General features: G+C 44.5%; 1 protein-coding gene across 5 annotated transcripts in view; it reads right to left on the bottom strand.

Annotated features, from left to right (window-relative positions):
• The window catches only part of wwp2 (WW domain containing E3 ubiquitin protein ligase 2), a 118,569-nt gene that overhangs the window by 80,299 nt on the left and 19,679 nt on the right, over window positions 1-18,591 (bottom strand). For all 5 annotated transcript variants that reach the window (XM_061775243.1, XM_061775246.1, XM_061775247.1 and 2 more), the window contains 2 exons: window positions 9,981-10,059; window positions 5,469-5,635 (listed from right to left, as the gene is read on the bottom strand). In XM_061775243.1, the coding sequence (XP_061631227.1) occupies window positions 5,469-5,635; window positions 9,981-10,059 (246 nt within the window). The remainder of the gene's footprint in view (window positions 1-5,468; window positions 5,636-9,980; window positions 10,060-18,591) is intronic.

Raw genomic sequence — 18,591 nt, 5'->3', positions numbered from 1 at the left:
GCACTTCATCCTAGAACACCTCGACAGTCCAGGGACCTACGCGAGGATCCTGTTCGTGGACTTCAGCTCAGCGTTCAACACCATCATCCCTGAACTCCTTTCATCCAAGCTTCTCCAGCTCAGCGTCTCACCTGCCATCTGCCAGTGGATTTACAGCTTTCTGACGGGCAGGACACAGCAAGTCAGGCTGGGGGAGGCCACCTCATCCACACGCAGCATCAGCACTGGGGCGCCCCAAGGTTGTGTACTCTCTCCGCTGCTCTTCTCTCTCTACACGAACGACTGCACCTCAGCGAACCAGACTGTCAAACTCCTGAAGTTTGCAGATGACACCACTGTCATCGGCCTCATCAAGGACGGTGACGAGTCTGCATATCGACAGGAAGCGGAGCGGCTGGAGTTGTGGTGCGGCCGACACAACCTGGAGCTGAACACGCTCAAGACTGTAGAGATGATCGTGGACTTCAGGAGGCATCCTTTGCCACAGCTGCCCCTCACGTTGTCCAGCTGCCTTGTGTCAACCGTCGAGACCTTCAAGTTCCTGGGAATTACAATCTCCCAGGACCTGAAGTGGGCGACCAACATCAACTCCGTCCTCAAAAAGGCCCAGCAGAGGATGTACTTCCTGCGACTTATGAGAAAGCACGCCCTGCCACCGGAGCTGCTGAGACAGTTCTACACAGCGGTCATCGAATCAGTCCTGTGTTCTTCCATCACAGTCTGGTTTGGTGCTGCTACAAAAAAGGACAAACTCCGACTGCAACGGACAATCAAAACTGCTGAAAGGATTGTCGGTACCCCCCTACCCAACCTTGAGGACTTGCATGCTGCCAGAACTAAGACAAGGGCGTGCAAAATCCTCTCGGACCCTCCCCACCCCGGTCACCAGCTCTTCCAGCTCCTTCCCTCAGGTAGGCGCTACCGATCAATGCAAACGAGAACTAGTAGACATTCCAACAGCTTCTTCCCTCTTGCAATCAACTTCTTAAACAGCTAACCTATAATTCCATTACAACAAGCTGGCAATTTTTTGACTTGAGTTCGTTGTCACATTTCTGTGGGGCCAATTATGTATTACTCGTGCACTCGCTGTAGTTGTCTCGCCATGCTGCACTATTTGCATATACTGGCCACTCATGCCAGAGTAGCATCTGCTCCATTTGCACACTGATTGAGGAGTATCTGTAGCATTTGCACAACCATTGTCTCAGATTATTGCACTACTCGTCACTTTAAACCGCATACACTGCTTGAAGTCTCAGCCCCCTTTGTACAATGGTCATTGCACCGGACTATTGCGATATTAGTCATTCGAACTGCTCTAAGTGCTAGAGGACTCTGCATCTTTTTGCACAATTGTTTTTTGTCAATGTCTTTATGTCTCCAAAGTGTTCTGTAAATTGACTGTCTGTTGTACTAGAGCGGCTCCAACTACCGGAGACAAATTTCTTGTGTGTTTTGGACATACTTGGCAAATAAAGATTCTGATTCTGATATACATATACGTATATGAGAGAAGAATTCAGTCAGTCCCATCTTTAAGGCACGCATCAATATTTAATTGTCTTGAAGTTATGGGATGAAGCACATACATGTACTGATGACAAACACTCACTGGCTATTCATCAGACAAATCTACACGGAGTGCCCACTTGATACTTCTTTATCTGAGAATCATGTGGCTATTTGTACAATCTGAAAACAACAAAAATAAATCTGAAAGTTACCAAATGTTGATAAATAATTGTTTTATGATACTATCCTTGTTCAAAGAGGTTAATATTGGACATGAGCTCATTTATAATGTACGCTGTATGTTCACAGCTGACAGATTACATTTTGAGGACTATCTCCATTGAAGCTGTTCTTCAGGATGAGGACTGTGTGATCCGTGCGCTGGTTCTGACCTGCACCCGTTTTTGGATTATAGTCAGACGAGACATTCCGGAATGACGCACACCTTCACTGGCTACACAGTGAGTGACTGAGTGCTACTATACAGATATATTTTAATATTTTGTTAACAGGTGTCATGACCTGGAGTCTGTACTCCCCTGAATTTAGGAACAAACTCAGAATCCCCTGTCAATGCCACCTGTGTCCAATGTCATACTGATTATAAAGACACAAAAGGTTTTCGGGGACGGGGAAAGAGAGGAGAACTTCTCAGTTTTCAGTCCGACGGCGACAATTTGGGAGGATGCTGCTCTATGGACTGTTTTTTGCTTTCTGGGGCGACTGATTAAAAAATAAATACATTTTCTTTTGATTAATGTTTTTGTGTGAATATCTGAAGTTACAAAAAAAAAAAAAAGCGTGTACATTCCATACAAGCTGTACATCATATAAAAACAGTGTTTGTGTCGGAGCAGTAAAATTTACAATGAATTTCCTACAAAAACAACGCAGTTTAGATTACAAAAAATAATACTTTTTACAGGCTTCATATGGACAGCATATTAGGGTCAGCAGGTCTGGAAAATTATATAACGCAGAAAGTTTTGATTGCTTGTTGTGTGCCTGTATAAGTAAATAATTTGAGGACTAACTGCCTTTATTAAATACATGTAATTGTAGTATTTTGAATTCTTGAAACATTCTCAGATCCAGAAATCCAAAGTCAATAACAACAATTAAAAAGGGTTTTGACGCAATTATTCAGCCACTGACATACAATCTGTCATTTCAAACTCGTAAATATGTTTTCCTTCCCAACATGGCCTCCTTGTAGGCACGTAACCAATTGTAGTGGGCGTAACCACATGAGTGGGCGTAACCGCAAGGAGATGCTGCACACTGCAGACAGATAAAATTGCAAGATACAGAAGAAGAAGAATCACCTTTTATTGTCATGAACATGCATGCATGCATGCACACGAAATTTGTTCTCTGCATTTAACCCATCACAGTGAACACATACACATGTTAGTGGCACATACTGGAGCAGGGGGCAGCTGAAACGCCCGGGGAGCATTTCGGTGTAGCAGTGTCTTGCTCAAGCACACCACAGCCGTGAGTACGGGGGATGTTGGGGCTCTACACTAACTTTTGCACTGGTAGCACTGGTGCAACAAACTTTTTCAGTTGGTCGCACCAGCACATGATTTGGTCGCACCCTTTTTTGGGGAGGTAGCAAGACCATGCATGCTGATGAATTGTTGTCTTAATTTGATGAAGTAAAGATTGACAGTGACTCGAGATATGATATATTCAAAATCATTTCCTGGGAACAAGAAGTTCATCGGCAGTATTGGTTGACAACACAGTTCAATATTTTTATTTTTTTTTAATACAGGGTGAATTTGTATTTGAAATCATGGCTAAACTATAATGAACTGTTAACAGAATGACAACATGATCAAAACGAGTCATACATAATGAAACCTTGTCTCGAATGGCTATCAACCACCAAAACTTCATGTCAATTGCAAAGTATGTCTAATGTTCACATTTGTGTATAAACTCATTTACATAACATGTAAACTGTACATGATATTCAAATTTTTAATAACAGAAGTAGTTGTCAGGGCCATTTTGTGTATTTTCATGTTGGTCATCAAGTTGACCACTAGATGCCCCCATTGTATCTGTTCACATGTTAGTTTAGAGGCGTGTGTAGCCATTGGAAGTGCATATAGTTTTTTGACCGCCAAGCAAAGCAAACCAAAGCAAATTGATTTATATAGCACATTTCAAACACAAGGTAACTCAATGTGCTTTACATGATTAAAAGCATTTAAAAACAAAGAAAAGAAAACAGCTTATAAACATTTAAAACAAAAAGGGGGGAAAAAATACAATTGAATCAGCGTACTGTGCAAGAAATATGATTTAAAAGTGGTAATGCTCTAAAAAGCATGGGGAAAAAGAAGCGTTTTTAACCAAGAAGACGGCACGTTGTTTGTCTTATATAGAATGGTTGAAACATACAGTATTTGGACAGTTTTGAATGCCATGCGGCACTTGGAAGACTGCTAACGGCGATCAAGGACTTGTTTCACAAAATCGAACAAGCACGTCAAACACTGCCTGTCTACTGTAACCCTCTATTATAACCCTCGGAGGCGAATAATTGGACTTAGCCACTACAGTAGTATTATTAGGATTTCCCTATAGTGCATACAGCATAAAAACGTTTTCATTCTTTAAAAAACGCTTTTGTTTTTGTTTGCTGGCCGCGCGGTGTATAAAAATTACGTGTTGGCTCAAAGTAAAAGTAAAAAAAAGAAGGGTTCAAACTATTTCCACAAATATTTTCAATTCAACTAGTGTTGAGTATATGCAACCAGACTGATCTAGCAAAGTACATTTAACGTTACATGGAAATTGTGACTTTACTTTAAGTTGCACAAACACCATGTTTTACAGTGGGGGGAGTGAGTGGGGTGACGTGCACAATTTCTGTTGAGTTAGAATTTTTAAAGCTCGTGACACAAAAGGCCAGAGTTGAGTGAGCCAGCAATGCCTTGCCTGCCTTACAAAGCTACAACAAAACATGGAACTAGACAGGTAGTGTTTTTCAGGAGAAGCAAATAGCATGAATTCCATGTCGGGCTTGTAATTTTCTTCTGCCACGCCGACTTGGAGATCCAACTTCGGGAAGAGGGGATGATTAAAAAAGTGGGGTGAACGGATCATGTCATTATGAATCTGTGTGGGCACCAGTACTATCTGCGCCCTTGTTGGCAGCACCTCCTCGACCGACAACGGAGGGGACCGCTCCGGCACGTGAGTCTCACTCTCGCCGTGGCGAGGGGCCCGGACGCACGCATTGGCCGTTTCCTAATAACGAGAAGGCGCTCTTTCTTCAGAAAGGATAGCGTGTAGGAGACTAAATAAAGCAGTGAAAAAGACGGAGACTTTCAACCACTGCCAAATATAATGAGACTGTGTTAAGGGAGCATTAAAACATGCACTCAAGCAAGTGCGCCCAGATGAAAGTTTTCCTCGCGCGCACTGAAAAAAGGGCGGCATATGCGACCAATTTGGTCCCAGTCTCGAGCCCTGCGATAGCGTAGTGCCAAGTATTCCCGCAAAAGCAGCGAGGATGGACGTATTTCTGGCAGCTCCTCGAGCTCTCTGGTCAGAGGTCCTTGAGCCATTTGACACTAAGACAGACACGATGACGTCATCAACAAGAGTTTTCCTGATTGGTCGGTAGAGCCCAAATCTATACCGTCAACGGTGGGTACGGCGCACCCATGCTCTGTACTACTGCAAAATGCTTGGTTCGCAAATGGACAGCAACACAGTTGAATAGAGTCCGATTTTAATATTTTCTGCACGCACGCTCCTTACGTGCACCCCTGGTGATATGTAAAGTCTAATTACAAATCCACATTACTGACAGACCATTTCATCACAGGCACATTAAATATCGAACAGTCAAACCAGTTTGTTACCCAGTCAAAAAATAAAATGACCTTAAAGCATTTGAAAATGGGATGTTGGTTTAATAGTGCACATACCTGTACTGTTTGCAGGGCTGACTTTAATTTTGGAGGAATCATGATGGCCAGCAGAACCTGGTTCAAGAACCTGCTCTACATTAGTCTCTCCGTTAGTTAGAGATACCCCTCTGGAGGACCCTGGGGAGGTGCCCTGCAAACCACCCACTGAGTATCGGTTGCTCCTTCTGAAACGGACAAAAAAAGACGAAAATACAAATTCCATGAGAAAGGAAGTGAAAGGAAAATAGATGAGGAAAAGCAGGAGGGACAACGTGATGTGTCAGAGTAGAAAAGGAAACTAAAAGAGTCACTCCAGTTGAAGTTCACTGTAAAAGTAAACTCACATAAAATAATTACACCTATTGAACATTCAAGTACATCACAGCTGTCATTTTCTTTCTTCGTTTCGCATTGACAGGGGATTCTGAAAATCGCTATCAAAAGGTAACACACAATAAATGAAAAACACCATTCACAAACTACGAAAATTAGCATTGAACTCGCGGAACTTATCTCTCAAAATAAATAATATTTGTACACAAACGCTGTATAACCACGTAGAAACAGACATAACAATACTCTCTGGCATATATTCTTCATTGACTTCTACTTTCTTTGTTACTGCAAATGGGTATCTCGTTGCGTGTATCACACTGCTCCTCAGAGGCCAAAACATTACCTTGATCGTATTTGTATTCTTCCCCCCCGCCCCCTCTCTGCCCCCCATTACAGAAGAGAGGCGTACCAAGTTCCCTAATAGAACATATTAGATAAGCGACAGGAAATGTGACTCACTTGTGCTCTATAGTCACTAGTTCACTCCATAAACAAATACAGTGCAGCTCAGCCTCTGGCTTGCGGGCGTCATGGAAAGAAATATGCTTTTGGCGGTATGTCAAACTACTTTGCAATGGCATTTTAAAACATAACATACTGTACATGTGTTTTCAGAGGCTATTTTTAAACAAAGAAAACATTTTTTTGCGGGGCCAGGTTGACAACAGTTGAGAACCACTGACGACGACATTTTTTTTTGGATAACTTTAGTCATTTATTCTTTGTATTATAGCAGGTGTTGTGCAGTTAGTTCACTGTAGTGCTGGCGAGATGAAGCTTCATGAAGCATCGTAACACTTCGGCCACTGGTTCGAGTAATGGTCCATTTCTCGATGCTTCATGTGCACACGAAACCACCTGCTGGCCAAGTGTATAATCACAGGCAACTGTATCTTAGCTCACATAATGTGTGATGCGTTGCAATATGGTGGTTGTTGTGGCACCTGGAAACAACTATGAATGACAACAAAAAAAATGTTTGCCGAAATATTGTGTCGACATGAAATTAAATACTGTTTGAACGCATTATTTCTTCGTAACTGTTTCCAAAATGATAGTACTCATGTACAGGCACAGCTAAAAAAAAAATGAATATGGTAGAAAACTCAATTGATTTCAGTACTCTCACATATAGAGTCCTTAAACACTTCCATCCATCCATCCATTTTCTGAGCCACTTCTCCTCACTAGGGTCGCGGGCGTGCTGGAGCCTATCCCAGCTATCATCGGGCAGAAGGCGGGGTACACCCTGAACTGGTTGCCAGCCAATCGCAGGGCACACACAAACAAACAACCATTCGCACTCACATTCACACCTACGGGCAATTTAGAGTTGTCAATTAACCTACCATGCATGTTTTTGGGATGTGGGAGGAAACCGGAGTGCCCGGAGAAAACCCACGCCGGCACGGGGAGAACATGCAAACTCCACACAGGCGGGGCCGGGGGGATTGAACCCCGGACCTCAGAACTGTGAGGCTGATGCTCTAACCAGTCGTCCACCGTGCCGCCCCTTAAACACTTCAGAGGGCAAATTCCTGCCTAAATTCTACATTAAAAAAATGATTCAATTGCTTCATAATAGTTTGTTACATTATGTTCTAGTTTTCTCGAAATGGTGAATTTGGAGTTGTCATTTGCTGTAAGCTATAATCATAAAAATTATACATGAGTAAAAAAAAAAAATAAAAAATCATGAAATATTTCAGTGTGTGTGGTGCAGCTCTAGAATATGAGTTTCACTTTTTTAATTGAACGACTTAACTAACAAGCTTTTGACACTATTATAATTTATTGAGCTGTAGCAGTATGGCAGCTTTTGTAATGTGTTTGTCAACTTTGGAGAATGGCATAAACCCACATTTTCACAGAGCTGCTTGACGGAGTCTAAATTGCTGTGTCAAAATGTCACACGTCGCGCCAAATTCTCAACCACGCCCTGAAGCGGTCACGTGGTACAGTCGGGCAGCGAAGTTTCAGACATCATCATTTCCGACCCCTACCCCAAATGACGCAAGCCTCGATAAACGCCTCGCGGACACGCCCCCTTCATTACGCGACACACGCCTCGAAGACTCTGCACAACCCGTAACATCACTACATTTAAATGGGTTTACATAAATGGGGGGGACCTCGGCTGCTGTCTGATAAGAAAATAATAGGCCACACGGACTTTTTATCCTAGGAAATAATGTACCTGGCACCTAATGCTCCTGGTGGTTTGGAGTGAAACTGCCTGATACAGTTTTCAATTTCCACTCTTTGTTATATTGCAGCCATTTATATTTGCAGTTCATTTTTGTTCCTCATTAATGTACACACAGCACCCCATACTGACAGAAAAAAAAATGAATTGTTGAAATTTTTGCAGATTTATTAAAGAAAAACTGAAATGTCACACAGCCATAAGGATTCAGACCCTTTGCTCAGTATTTAGTAGAAGCACCCTTTTGATCTAATACAGCCATGAGTCTTTTGGGGAATGATGCAACAAGTTTTTCCCATCTGGATTTGGGGATCCTCTGCCATTCCTGCTTGCAGATCCTCTCCAGTTCCGTCAGGTTGGATGGTGAACATTAGTGGACAGCCATTTTCAGGTCTCTCCAGAGATGCTCAATTGGGTTTAAGTCAGGGCTCTGGCTGGGCCATTCAAGAACAGTCACGGAGTTGTTCTGAAGTCACTCCTTCATTATTTTAGCTGTGTGCTTAGGGTCATCAGTCTGAGGTCCTGAGCACTCTGGAGAAGGTTTTCGTCCAGGATATCCCTGTACTTGGCCGCATTCAACTTTCCTTCGATTGCAACCAGTCGTCCTGTCCCTGCAGCTGAAAAACACCCCCACAGCATGATGCTGCCAACACCATGCTTCAATGTTGGGACTGTATTGGACAGGTGATGAACAATGCCTGGTTTTCTCCACACACAGCGCTTAGAATTAAGGCCAAAAAGTTCTCTCTTAGTCTCATCAGACCAGAGAATCTTATTACTCACCATCTTGGAGCCCTTCAGGTATTTTTTAGCAAACTCCATGTGGGCTTTCATGTGTCTTACACTGAGGAGAGGCTTCCGTCGGGCCAATCTGCCATAAAGCTCCACTGGTGGAGGGGTGCAGTGATGGTTGACTTTCTAGAACTTTCTCCAATCTCCCGACTGCATCTCTGAAGCTCAGCCACACTGATCTTTGGGTTCTTCTTTACCTCTCTTACAAAGGCTCTTCTCCCACGATTGCTCAGTTTGGGCGGACGGCCAGCCCTAGGAAGGGTTCTGGTCATCCCAAACATCTTTCATTTAAGGATTATGGAGGCCAATGTGCTTTTAGGAACCTTAAGTGCAGCAGATTATTTTTTTTTTGCAACCCTGTCCAGATCTGTGCCTTGCCACAATTCTGTCTCTGAGCTCTTCAGGCAGTTCCATTGACCTCATGATTCTCATTTGCTCTGGCATGCACTGTGAGCTGTAAGGTCTTATATAGACAGGTGTGTGGCTTTCCTAATCAAGTCCATCCATCCGTCCATCCATTTTCAGAGCCGCTTCTCCTCACTAGGGTCGCGAGCGTGCTGGAGCCTATTCCAGCTAACATCGGGCAGGAGGCGGGGTACACCCTGAACCGGTTGCCAGCCAATCGCAGGGCACATACAAACAAACAACCATTCGCACTCACATTCACACCTACGGGCAATTTAGAGTTGTCAATTAACCTAGCATGCATGTTTTTGGGATGTGGGAGGAAACCGGAGTGCCCGGAGAAAACCCACGCAGGCACGGGGGGAACAAGCAAACTCCACACAGGCGGGGCTGGGGATTGAAACCCCGGTCCTCAGAACTGTGAGGCAGATGCTCTAACCAGTCGTCCACCGTGCCGCCTCAAGTCCAATCAGTATAATCAAACACAGCTGGATTCCAATTAAGGTGTAGAACCATCTAATGGATGATCAGAAGAAATGGACAGCATCCGAGTTAAATATATGATTGTCACAGCAAACAGTCTGAATACTTACGGCTGTGTGATATTTCTGTTTTTCTTTTTTAATAAAATCTGCAAATATTCCAACAATTCCATTTTTGTCTGTCTATATGGGATGCTGTGTGTACACTGAGGAAAAAAATAAATGATTTTAGCAAACGGCTGTAATATAACACAGAGCGAAAAATTTAAGGGGGCCTGAATACTTTCCGCATCCACTGTATATTCTAACCTGGTTTGGGTTTCAGCAACACTGGGAGTCTCTTCACTCTGTGTCCTCCTCAGGCTGGGTCGATCGGATTGAAATATTTCTGCAACAAGAACAAAAAAATAAATAAAGGACATAGTCAAACAATTGAACATATCTAGTACATTAGTCAAAGGGAGAAAAAGTAAACATTATTGTCAATTCCAGGTTAATTGTTGGCTTTCTGTGAGCTCTTGAGTGTGAGGTTTGCATGGGGTTAAGTTTCTTGATAAAAGCCAACTTAAAACTGGTGTGTATTTTTATTTTATACAGCAACTTCTCCTGACTACGAACAAACTTTCACATACAGTGGTGCCTTGACATATGAGTTGAATTTGTTGTGTGACTACGCTTGTAACTCAAAACAATCATATCAAATAAATTTTCCCCATTGTAATGAACGGAAATAACTCAAAATCATATCTTAAATTTCATCCACCTCCAGCTCTGCTTCCAGTTGCCACTGTCTCTAATCCGTCCATCATGGCTGCCCTCCCCACTGTTTTATTAACTTTGCCCTTCATCCTAGCAGAATCAGTTTTTTCACTTCCTGACCACACTTACCATTGCTCTGGACTGTTGACACCAAGTATTTAATGTCCTCCACCCTCGGTATCTCGGTCCAAAATCATATCTTAAATTCTACCCTGCATGTTTTTGGAATGAGTGAGGAAACCGGAGTACCCGGAGAAAACAACGCAGGCAAGGGGAGAACATGCAAGCTCCAGACAGGCGAGGCCCGATTTGAACCCGGGTCCTTTTTACCACAATGTATATAGATAGGCAACTTACATATCCCTCCAGACACAATGTAAAACATACTGTATATACCGCTGTGCATATACATGGCACCATAAAACGCACACGTGCCTCAACTTGAGACTCTACATTTATTTAGCAGAATTCTGTTCACAAACCTCTACCCCACCCCTAAAAACAAATGTATGCACACATAAGGCCTTTCATCCACACAACTGCACGCTAGTAACGGACCCACCCCAACCTCCACCCACTGCTGCAAGCCAGCAAAGGAACGCCACCGACACACATCAACAAAGAGTCCAGATGTTTGTACGTGCGTGTATTTGAGTGATTTCCATTGTATTATTGATTATACAACTTCTTCAGATGTTTATTTCATGAAAAAGCAAAGGAAGCTATGGAGCTATGTCATACAGAAACTACTGCAATGGAAAAAGTAAACCACAGGCACTTAAGCAGTGTTTTTGTTGTTGTTTTTTTTTTGGGGGGGGGGGGGGTGTTCTAACACAATTAGCATATAGACCACAAAAAAGATGTAAGTTTCTGACAAATTAAATTCATATGTTCATTTTCAGAGCTGTGTTCCAAAATGTGTTTAACATTTTCAATTTTATATCCATTTTCTCTTTCCTTGTTAAGGCATGTGGCACGTCAGTAAAAACCAAAACACTACTTGCTTTACTCCCTCTTCACATCAATAAAGTCACAAAGACACACATTAATCGTTGTCCAAGCAGTAGCAGCACCCACCAATTACTTGTGGCAATGTGTTCATTCACCTGAATACACTGGAGTCTGTGTGGATGGTTTGCATATGTGTGCATGCCTGTATGTGCGTGTATAAAGGCAGCTTACAAACTGCTTTTTTGCTTCCAAACCACAAAGGAAAGAAAAATGTTAGCCTAACACCTGAAAATTGAATACTGTTGACTGAACACCAATGTGGCTGTGCTTGTATGTGTAAATGTCTCCATAGTAGTGACTTTGATCGAAATCTAGATTTGTCAGAATAAAAGATGTTATCTTGAAAATCTTAAAGCTTCAACCCCCCCAAAAAAAAAACACTCAAAAACACTTCTGAGTGGTAGCTACTGATTTTCTTTAGGTTTAAAGCACCTCAAACATCATTATTAACATTTGTTAGTATGTGCATGCTTGTATAATGTGTTGTTTTAATCATTTGTTAAAAAGAGGAAAAGCATTTAGAATCTGTTGAAGTAATCATTGTTACCCTGGCAGGGTTGGCACTGGGTAATGAAACCTCTTAGCCAATGTGGCTAAACAGAACATTTCCTAGTCACACTTGTGTGTAGTTCGCCACAATATCATGTGTGTTTATGTGGCTAAACCTTCAGTCACACTTTGCCAGTTCTCATCACTGGGAAGCTGAGAAGCCTTTAACGATGTGGGCCCAATTAAAACTGCATAGTCAATCAGGACTAGGAAAGGAGAGGAATGAAGATTAGCCGAAGTAAAACAGAATATATGTGCATGAATATGAGGGATGCAAGTGGAAGAGTCAGGCTACAGGGACAAGAGATACATAGGGTGGAGGACATTAAATACTTGGGGTCAACAGTCCAGATCAATGGTGAGTGTGGTCAGGAAGTGAAGAAACTGAGTCTGCTTGGATGAAGGGCAAAGTGAATAAAACAGTGGTGAGGCCGGCCATGATGTATGGATTAGAGACAGTGGCACTGAAGAGACAACTGGAAGAAGAGCTGGAGGTGGCCGAAATGAAAATGTTGAGACACATGTTCAGTTGTGCAAATTCACTGAAAATGTAAACATAATAGGTACATAACTATTCACGCCCTTTGATATGATACTCAAACTTGACAGCAAAGATAAAGGAGTGGCTTCAGGACCACCCTGTGAATGTCTGAGTGGCCCAGCCAGAGCCCGGACTTGAATCCAATCAAACATCTGTGGAAAGGCCAAAAAATGGCTCTCCACTGACGCTGCTCATCCAACCTGACTGACCTTCATGGGATCTGCAGAGAAGAATGGAGAAAATGCCCCAAAACAGGTGTGCCAAGCTCGTCGAGACATACCCAAGAAGACTTGAGGCTGTGATTGCTGCCAAATGTGCTTCAACAAAATATTAAGCCAAGGGTGTGAATACTTATGTACCCATTATGTTTAAATGTTTACATTTTCACTAAATTTTCACAACTGTCTGAAAACATGTTTTTACTTTGTCATTATAGGATATTTTATGTAGATTTTCTGAAACAAAAACGATACTCAAATCAGCTTTAGAATAAATCTAACAGCGAAATGTGGCAAAAGTGAAGGGGTGTGAATACTTTCTGGTGGCACTGTGTAAATATATATATATATATATATATATATATATATATATATATATATATATACACACACACACACACACACACACACACACACACACACACAAAATAAACACATTTAATTGGTGTTCAAACAAAACGTGCTCTGTCCTGAGTTATTTAACACATCGAGATATAAATACCATGAAATAAGAGCTGGAATTCTGAATTTTTGTCTCATTTTCATCTTTTGGGCAACTGTGGCTCAGTAGGTAGAGCAGGTCGTTCAATGACCGAATGGTAACCGGTTCGAATACTGTCCGCATGTCGAAGTGTCCTTGGGCAAGACACTAAACCCTAATTGCTCCCAATGTGCCTGGCAGCACCTTGCATGGCAGCAGTCGCCCATTAGTGTATGAATGTGTGTGTGAGTGGGTGAATGTGAGGCTTTGGGCACTGTGATGGTGTAGATAAAGCGCTATGTAAGCACAGTCAATTTTCCATTTACCATTTTGACCTGAAACCCAAATGTCTTCAGTATACAACAAAAACAAAGGAATTGACCTTGCCATTCAAATACTTTTGGAGGGGACTGTACAACACTCTGGGCTGCTCGGTGTGTTTGAAGCATTATAATTTAATCCAACATAGGTGCTAAACAAGTCCCTCTGTGCTCTCTCAGTCACTATTAATATGAGAGTTGATTCACTGTGTACTACAGTACACCCACATCACAACAGACCCAGCGATGTGACTATGGCGCAGACATCGTGATGACGATGCAAAAACAATATATCGTGCAGCCCTACGTCTGGCAGAATCCCCTGTCAGAAGAAGTTTCAACTCCCACCTCCGGCAGAACTTCACCCACATCTCGGGGGAGCCGGAGGACATTGAGTCCAAGTGGAGCATGTCACGCGCCTCCATTGTTGAGGCGGCCAATCGGAGGTGTGGCTGTAAGGTGGTCGGTGCCAGTCACGGCGGCAATCCCTGAACGCGTTGGTGGACACCAGCGATAAGCGATGACGTCAAGCTAAAAAATGAGTCTTATTGGGTCTTTTTGGCCTGTGGGACTCCGGAGGCAGCTGATGGGTACTGGCTAGCCAAGCCAAACGAAGATTTAGTGGTCGCTGAGGCAAAAACTCTGGTGTGGGAGGAGTTCAATGTGACCATGGAGAACAATTTCTGGACAGCTTCGAGGAAATTCTGGTCCGCCATCTGGCGTCTCATAAGGGGTAAGCAGTGCCCCATCAACACTTTGTATAGTGGGGATGGGGCACTGCTGACCTAAACAGGGGATGTTGTGAGTCGGTGTTGCTGAATACTTCAAAGACCGTCTTAATTCTATCGACATACCTTCCTATGAGGAAGCAGAAGACGGGGATTCTGAAGTGGGTTTTCCTATCTCCAGGGTTGAGGTCAGCGAGATGATTAAAAAGCTCCTCTGTGGCAGGGCCCCGGGGATAGATTCGATCTGCCCGGAGTTCCTACAGGCTCTGGATATTGTGGGGCTTTCCTGGTTGACACGTCTCTGCAACATCACATGGATATTGGGGACAGCGCCTCTGGATTGGCAGACCGGGGTGGTGGGGAGGGTGTGTTCCAACTACAGGGGACATCACACTCATCAGCCTCCTTGGTAAGGTCTACTTGGGGGTGCTGGAGAGGAGGGTCCGTCAGGAATTCAAATTTCAGATTCAGGAACAGTGTGGATTTCGTCCTGGGCATAGAACAATGGACCAGCGCTACACCCTCAGCAGGGTTCTAGAGGGAGTTTGCCTAACCAGTCTACATGTGTTTTGTGGACTGGGAAAAGGCGTTGGACAGTGTCCCTCGGGGAGTGCTGTGGAGGGTGCTCCGGAATTATAGGGTACAAGACCCCTGATAAGGGCTGTTCAGTCCCTGTATGACCAGTGTCAGAGTTTGGTCCACATTGCCGGCAGTCAGTTAAATAGGTTTCCAGTGAGAGTTGGACTCTGCCAAGGCTGCCATTTGTTTCAAGGAGCAGCCAAGGCATTGAGCGGGGGCCAGTTTGGTAACAATATTACTTCTCTGCTTTTTGCAGATGATGGGGTCCTGATGGCTTCATCAAGCCGTGATATTCAACTCTCGCTGGAGCGGTTCACAATCGAGTGTGAAGCGGCTGGGATGAAAATCAGCAACTCCAAACCTGAGACTATGGTCTTCAGTCAGAAAAGGATGGAGTGCCCTCTCCGGGTTGAGGAAAAGATCCAAACCCAAGTGGAGGAGTTCAAGTATTTCGGGGTCTTGTTCACGAGGAAGGAAAGAATGGAGCGGAAGATCGACAGGCGGCTCGGTGCAGCATCTGTAGTGATGCGGACTCTGTATCGGTCTGTAATGATAAAGAAGGAGCTGAGCAGTAAGCCAAAGCTCTCAATTTACCGATCGATCAACATACCAACCCTCAGCTATGGTCACGAGCTCGGGGTCGGGAAACAAAGAACAAGATCGCAGATACAAGCAGCCGAAATGAGTTTCCTGAGCAGGGTGTCTGGGCTCTCCCTTAGAAATGGGGTGAGAACCCCGGTCATCAGGAGGGTCTCAGAGTCGAGTCGCCGCTCCTCCGCATCAAGAGGACTCAGATGAGGTGGCTCGGGCATCTTGTTAGGATGTCCCCTGGACGCCTCCCTGGTGAGGTGTTCCGGGCATATCCCACTGGGAGGAGGCCCCAAGGCCGACCCAGGACATGATGGAGAAACTACGTCTCTTTGCTGGACTGGGAGCACCTCGGGATTCTGACGGAAGACCTGGAGGAAGTGACTGGGTAGAGGGAAGTCTGGGCCTTCCTGCTTAAGTTGCTGCTCCCACGACCAGACCTCAGATAGGCGCAAAAACAAAAAATGGATGGCTGATAGATGGATTGACAAAAAAAAGGCTACACTTCAGGGACCTGTGGCAGGGCACAACTCATTTGGAGGGGGCACAGTAAGTCATTTCGGGGCGCGTGGCCCGCACATGCACCCACCATGAGGCCAACACAAATCAGAGACGTAACAGAGGCAGAACGCAGTCTGTGTCAAATAGGCTGCTACAAAAGTGTTAAGTTAAAAACCTGAGAATCATTGCTTATGGTGCTTTTTCACTTAATTTGAACCCAATCCGGACAACGACTTCTTTTCCTTTCGGCTTGTCCCTATAGGGGTCGCCACAGCGCATCTTCCTTTTCCATGTAAGCCTATCTCCTGCATCCTCCTCTCGAACACCAACTGCCCTCATGTCTTCCCTCACGACATCCATCAGCGTTCTCTTTGGTGTTCCTCTAGCTCTCTTGTCTTGCAGCTCAATCCTCATCATCATTCTACCACTGTACTCACTATTTCTCCCCTGGACGTGTCCAAAAAATCGAAGTCTGGTCCCTCTAAATTTGTCTCCAAAACATCGAACCTTGGCTGTCCCTCTGATGAGCTCATTTCTAATTTTATCCAACCTGGTCACTTCGAGAGCGAACCTCAACATCTTCATTTCTGCCACCTCCAACTCTGCTTCCTGTTGTCTCTTCAGTGCAACTGTCTCTAATCCGTACATCAAGGCTGGCCTCACCACTGTTTTATAAACTTTGCCCTTCATCCGAGCAGAGAATCTTCTGTCAAATAACACACCCGACACCTTCCTCCACCCGTTCCAACCTGCTTGGACCCGTTTCTTCACTTCCTGACCACACTCACCATTGCTCAGGACGGTTGACCCCAAGTATTTAAAGTCGTCCACCCTTGCTATCTCTTCTCCCTGTAGCCTCACTCTTCCCCCACCAACCCTCTCATTCATGCACATATATTCTGTCTTACTTCGGCGAATCTTCATTCCTCCGCTTTCCAGTGCATGCCTCCATCTTTCTAACTGTTCCTTCACCTGCTCCCTGCTTTCATTGCAGATCACAATGTCATCTGCAAACATCATGGTCCACGGGGATTCCAGTCTAACCTCATCTGTCAGCCTATCAATCACCATTGCAAACAGGAAGGGGGTTAGGGATGATCCCTGATGCAGTCCCACCTCCACCTTAAACTCCGGTGTCACACCTACAGCACACCTCACCACTGTTCTGCTGCCCTCGTACATGTCCTGTATTATTCTAACATACTTCTCTGCCACTCCAGACTTCCGCATGCAGTATCACAGTTACTCTCTGGGTACTCTGGGATGCCAAGATGGCGCCGACCAGTGTGGTTGCCTCGGTAACGCGCTCTCTAGTATTGTTTTTGTTTTTGTGTTTTTCGTCCGTCTTTGGAGATCTTACACGACTCACTTACACAAGGGGAGACCTGCTAACCATCAAATCCCCCCCCCCCCCGAGTTACTCACCGGAGCGGCGTCTGCGGTTTTCGGCGCATGGAGACGGAAGCGGCGCCACAGAGGGAAGCGAGCCGGCATTCAGGTAAAACTCCGCAAGAGAGGACACAGATTGGCGTTCCCGTCGATCCACCTCGCGAATGTACGCTCCCTACCCAACAAAATGGACGAGCTTCATCTTCTGTTAAAGACCAGAAAAGACTTTGGACGTTCCGCGGCCATGTGCTTCACGGAGACCTGGCTTTGCGACGCTGTACCCGATGGCGCCGTCATGCTTCCCAGCTTCCACATTCATCGAGCGGACCGCGACATGGAATCATCGGGGAAAACAAAGGGCGGCAGGATATGCCTCTATATCAACGGACGTCACGGAGCTCAGCATACAGTGCAGCCCGCATTTGGAGTCGCTGTTTTTGAACTGTAAACCATTCTACTCGCCACGTGAGTTCGCATCATTCATACTGGCTGGAGTCTACATTCCGCCTCAAGCTAACACGAACACCGCATTGCTAACGCTCGCCGAACAAGTCTACGAAATTGGAAAAAAACACCCGGACTCAACCCTCATTATTCTCGGGGACTTTAACAAAGCTAAACTCAACCACGAACTCCCTAAATACAAGGGAAACTAATACTTTAGACCACTGCTACACTACGGTAAAAAACGCATACCGTGCTATACCTCGTGCAGCCCTGGGCTCGTCTGATCACTGCTTAATTCACTTAATACCGACGTACAGGCAAGAACTTAAATACGCGAAGCCTAGTGAAAACAGTGAAAAAGTGGACTAATGAAGCCAAGATGGAACTTCAAAGCTGTTTAGACTGCACAGACTGGAGTGTCTTTGAAAATTCAGCCGGCAGCCTGGATGAATATACGGACACTGTTACATCCTATATCAGTTTCTGTGAAGATGTGTGTGTACCAACAAAATCATTTCGCACATTCAACAACAACAAGCCGTGGTTCACTGCTAAACTTAAGCAGCTTCGCCAAGCTAAGGAGGATGCATATCAGAGCGGGGACAGGGCCCTGTATAATCGAGCTAGAAACCAGCTGACTAAAGAAATTAACATTGCAAAGAGGAACTATGCAGTAAAGTTGGAAAATCAGTTAAACGCAAACGACTCTAAATCAGTCTGTCATGCATTCCAATCTCTGACTAATTACAAGCGACGATCCCCCCAAGCTGAGAACAATAGCACACTAGCCAACGACTTGAATACCTTCT

The sequence above is a fragment of the Phyllopteryx taeniolatus genome, chromosome 5 (assembly GCF_024500385.1).
Source record: "Phyllopteryx taeniolatus isolate TA_2022b chromosome 5, UOR_Ptae_1.2, whole genome shotgun sequence".
Lineage (NCBI taxonomy): Eukaryota > Metazoa > Chordata > Actinopteri > Syngnathiformes > Syngnathidae > Phyllopteryx > Phyllopteryx taeniolatus.
The sequence above is the reverse complement of the archived record's forward strand: the minus strand, read 5'-3'. Positions and strand labels throughout refer to the sequence as shown.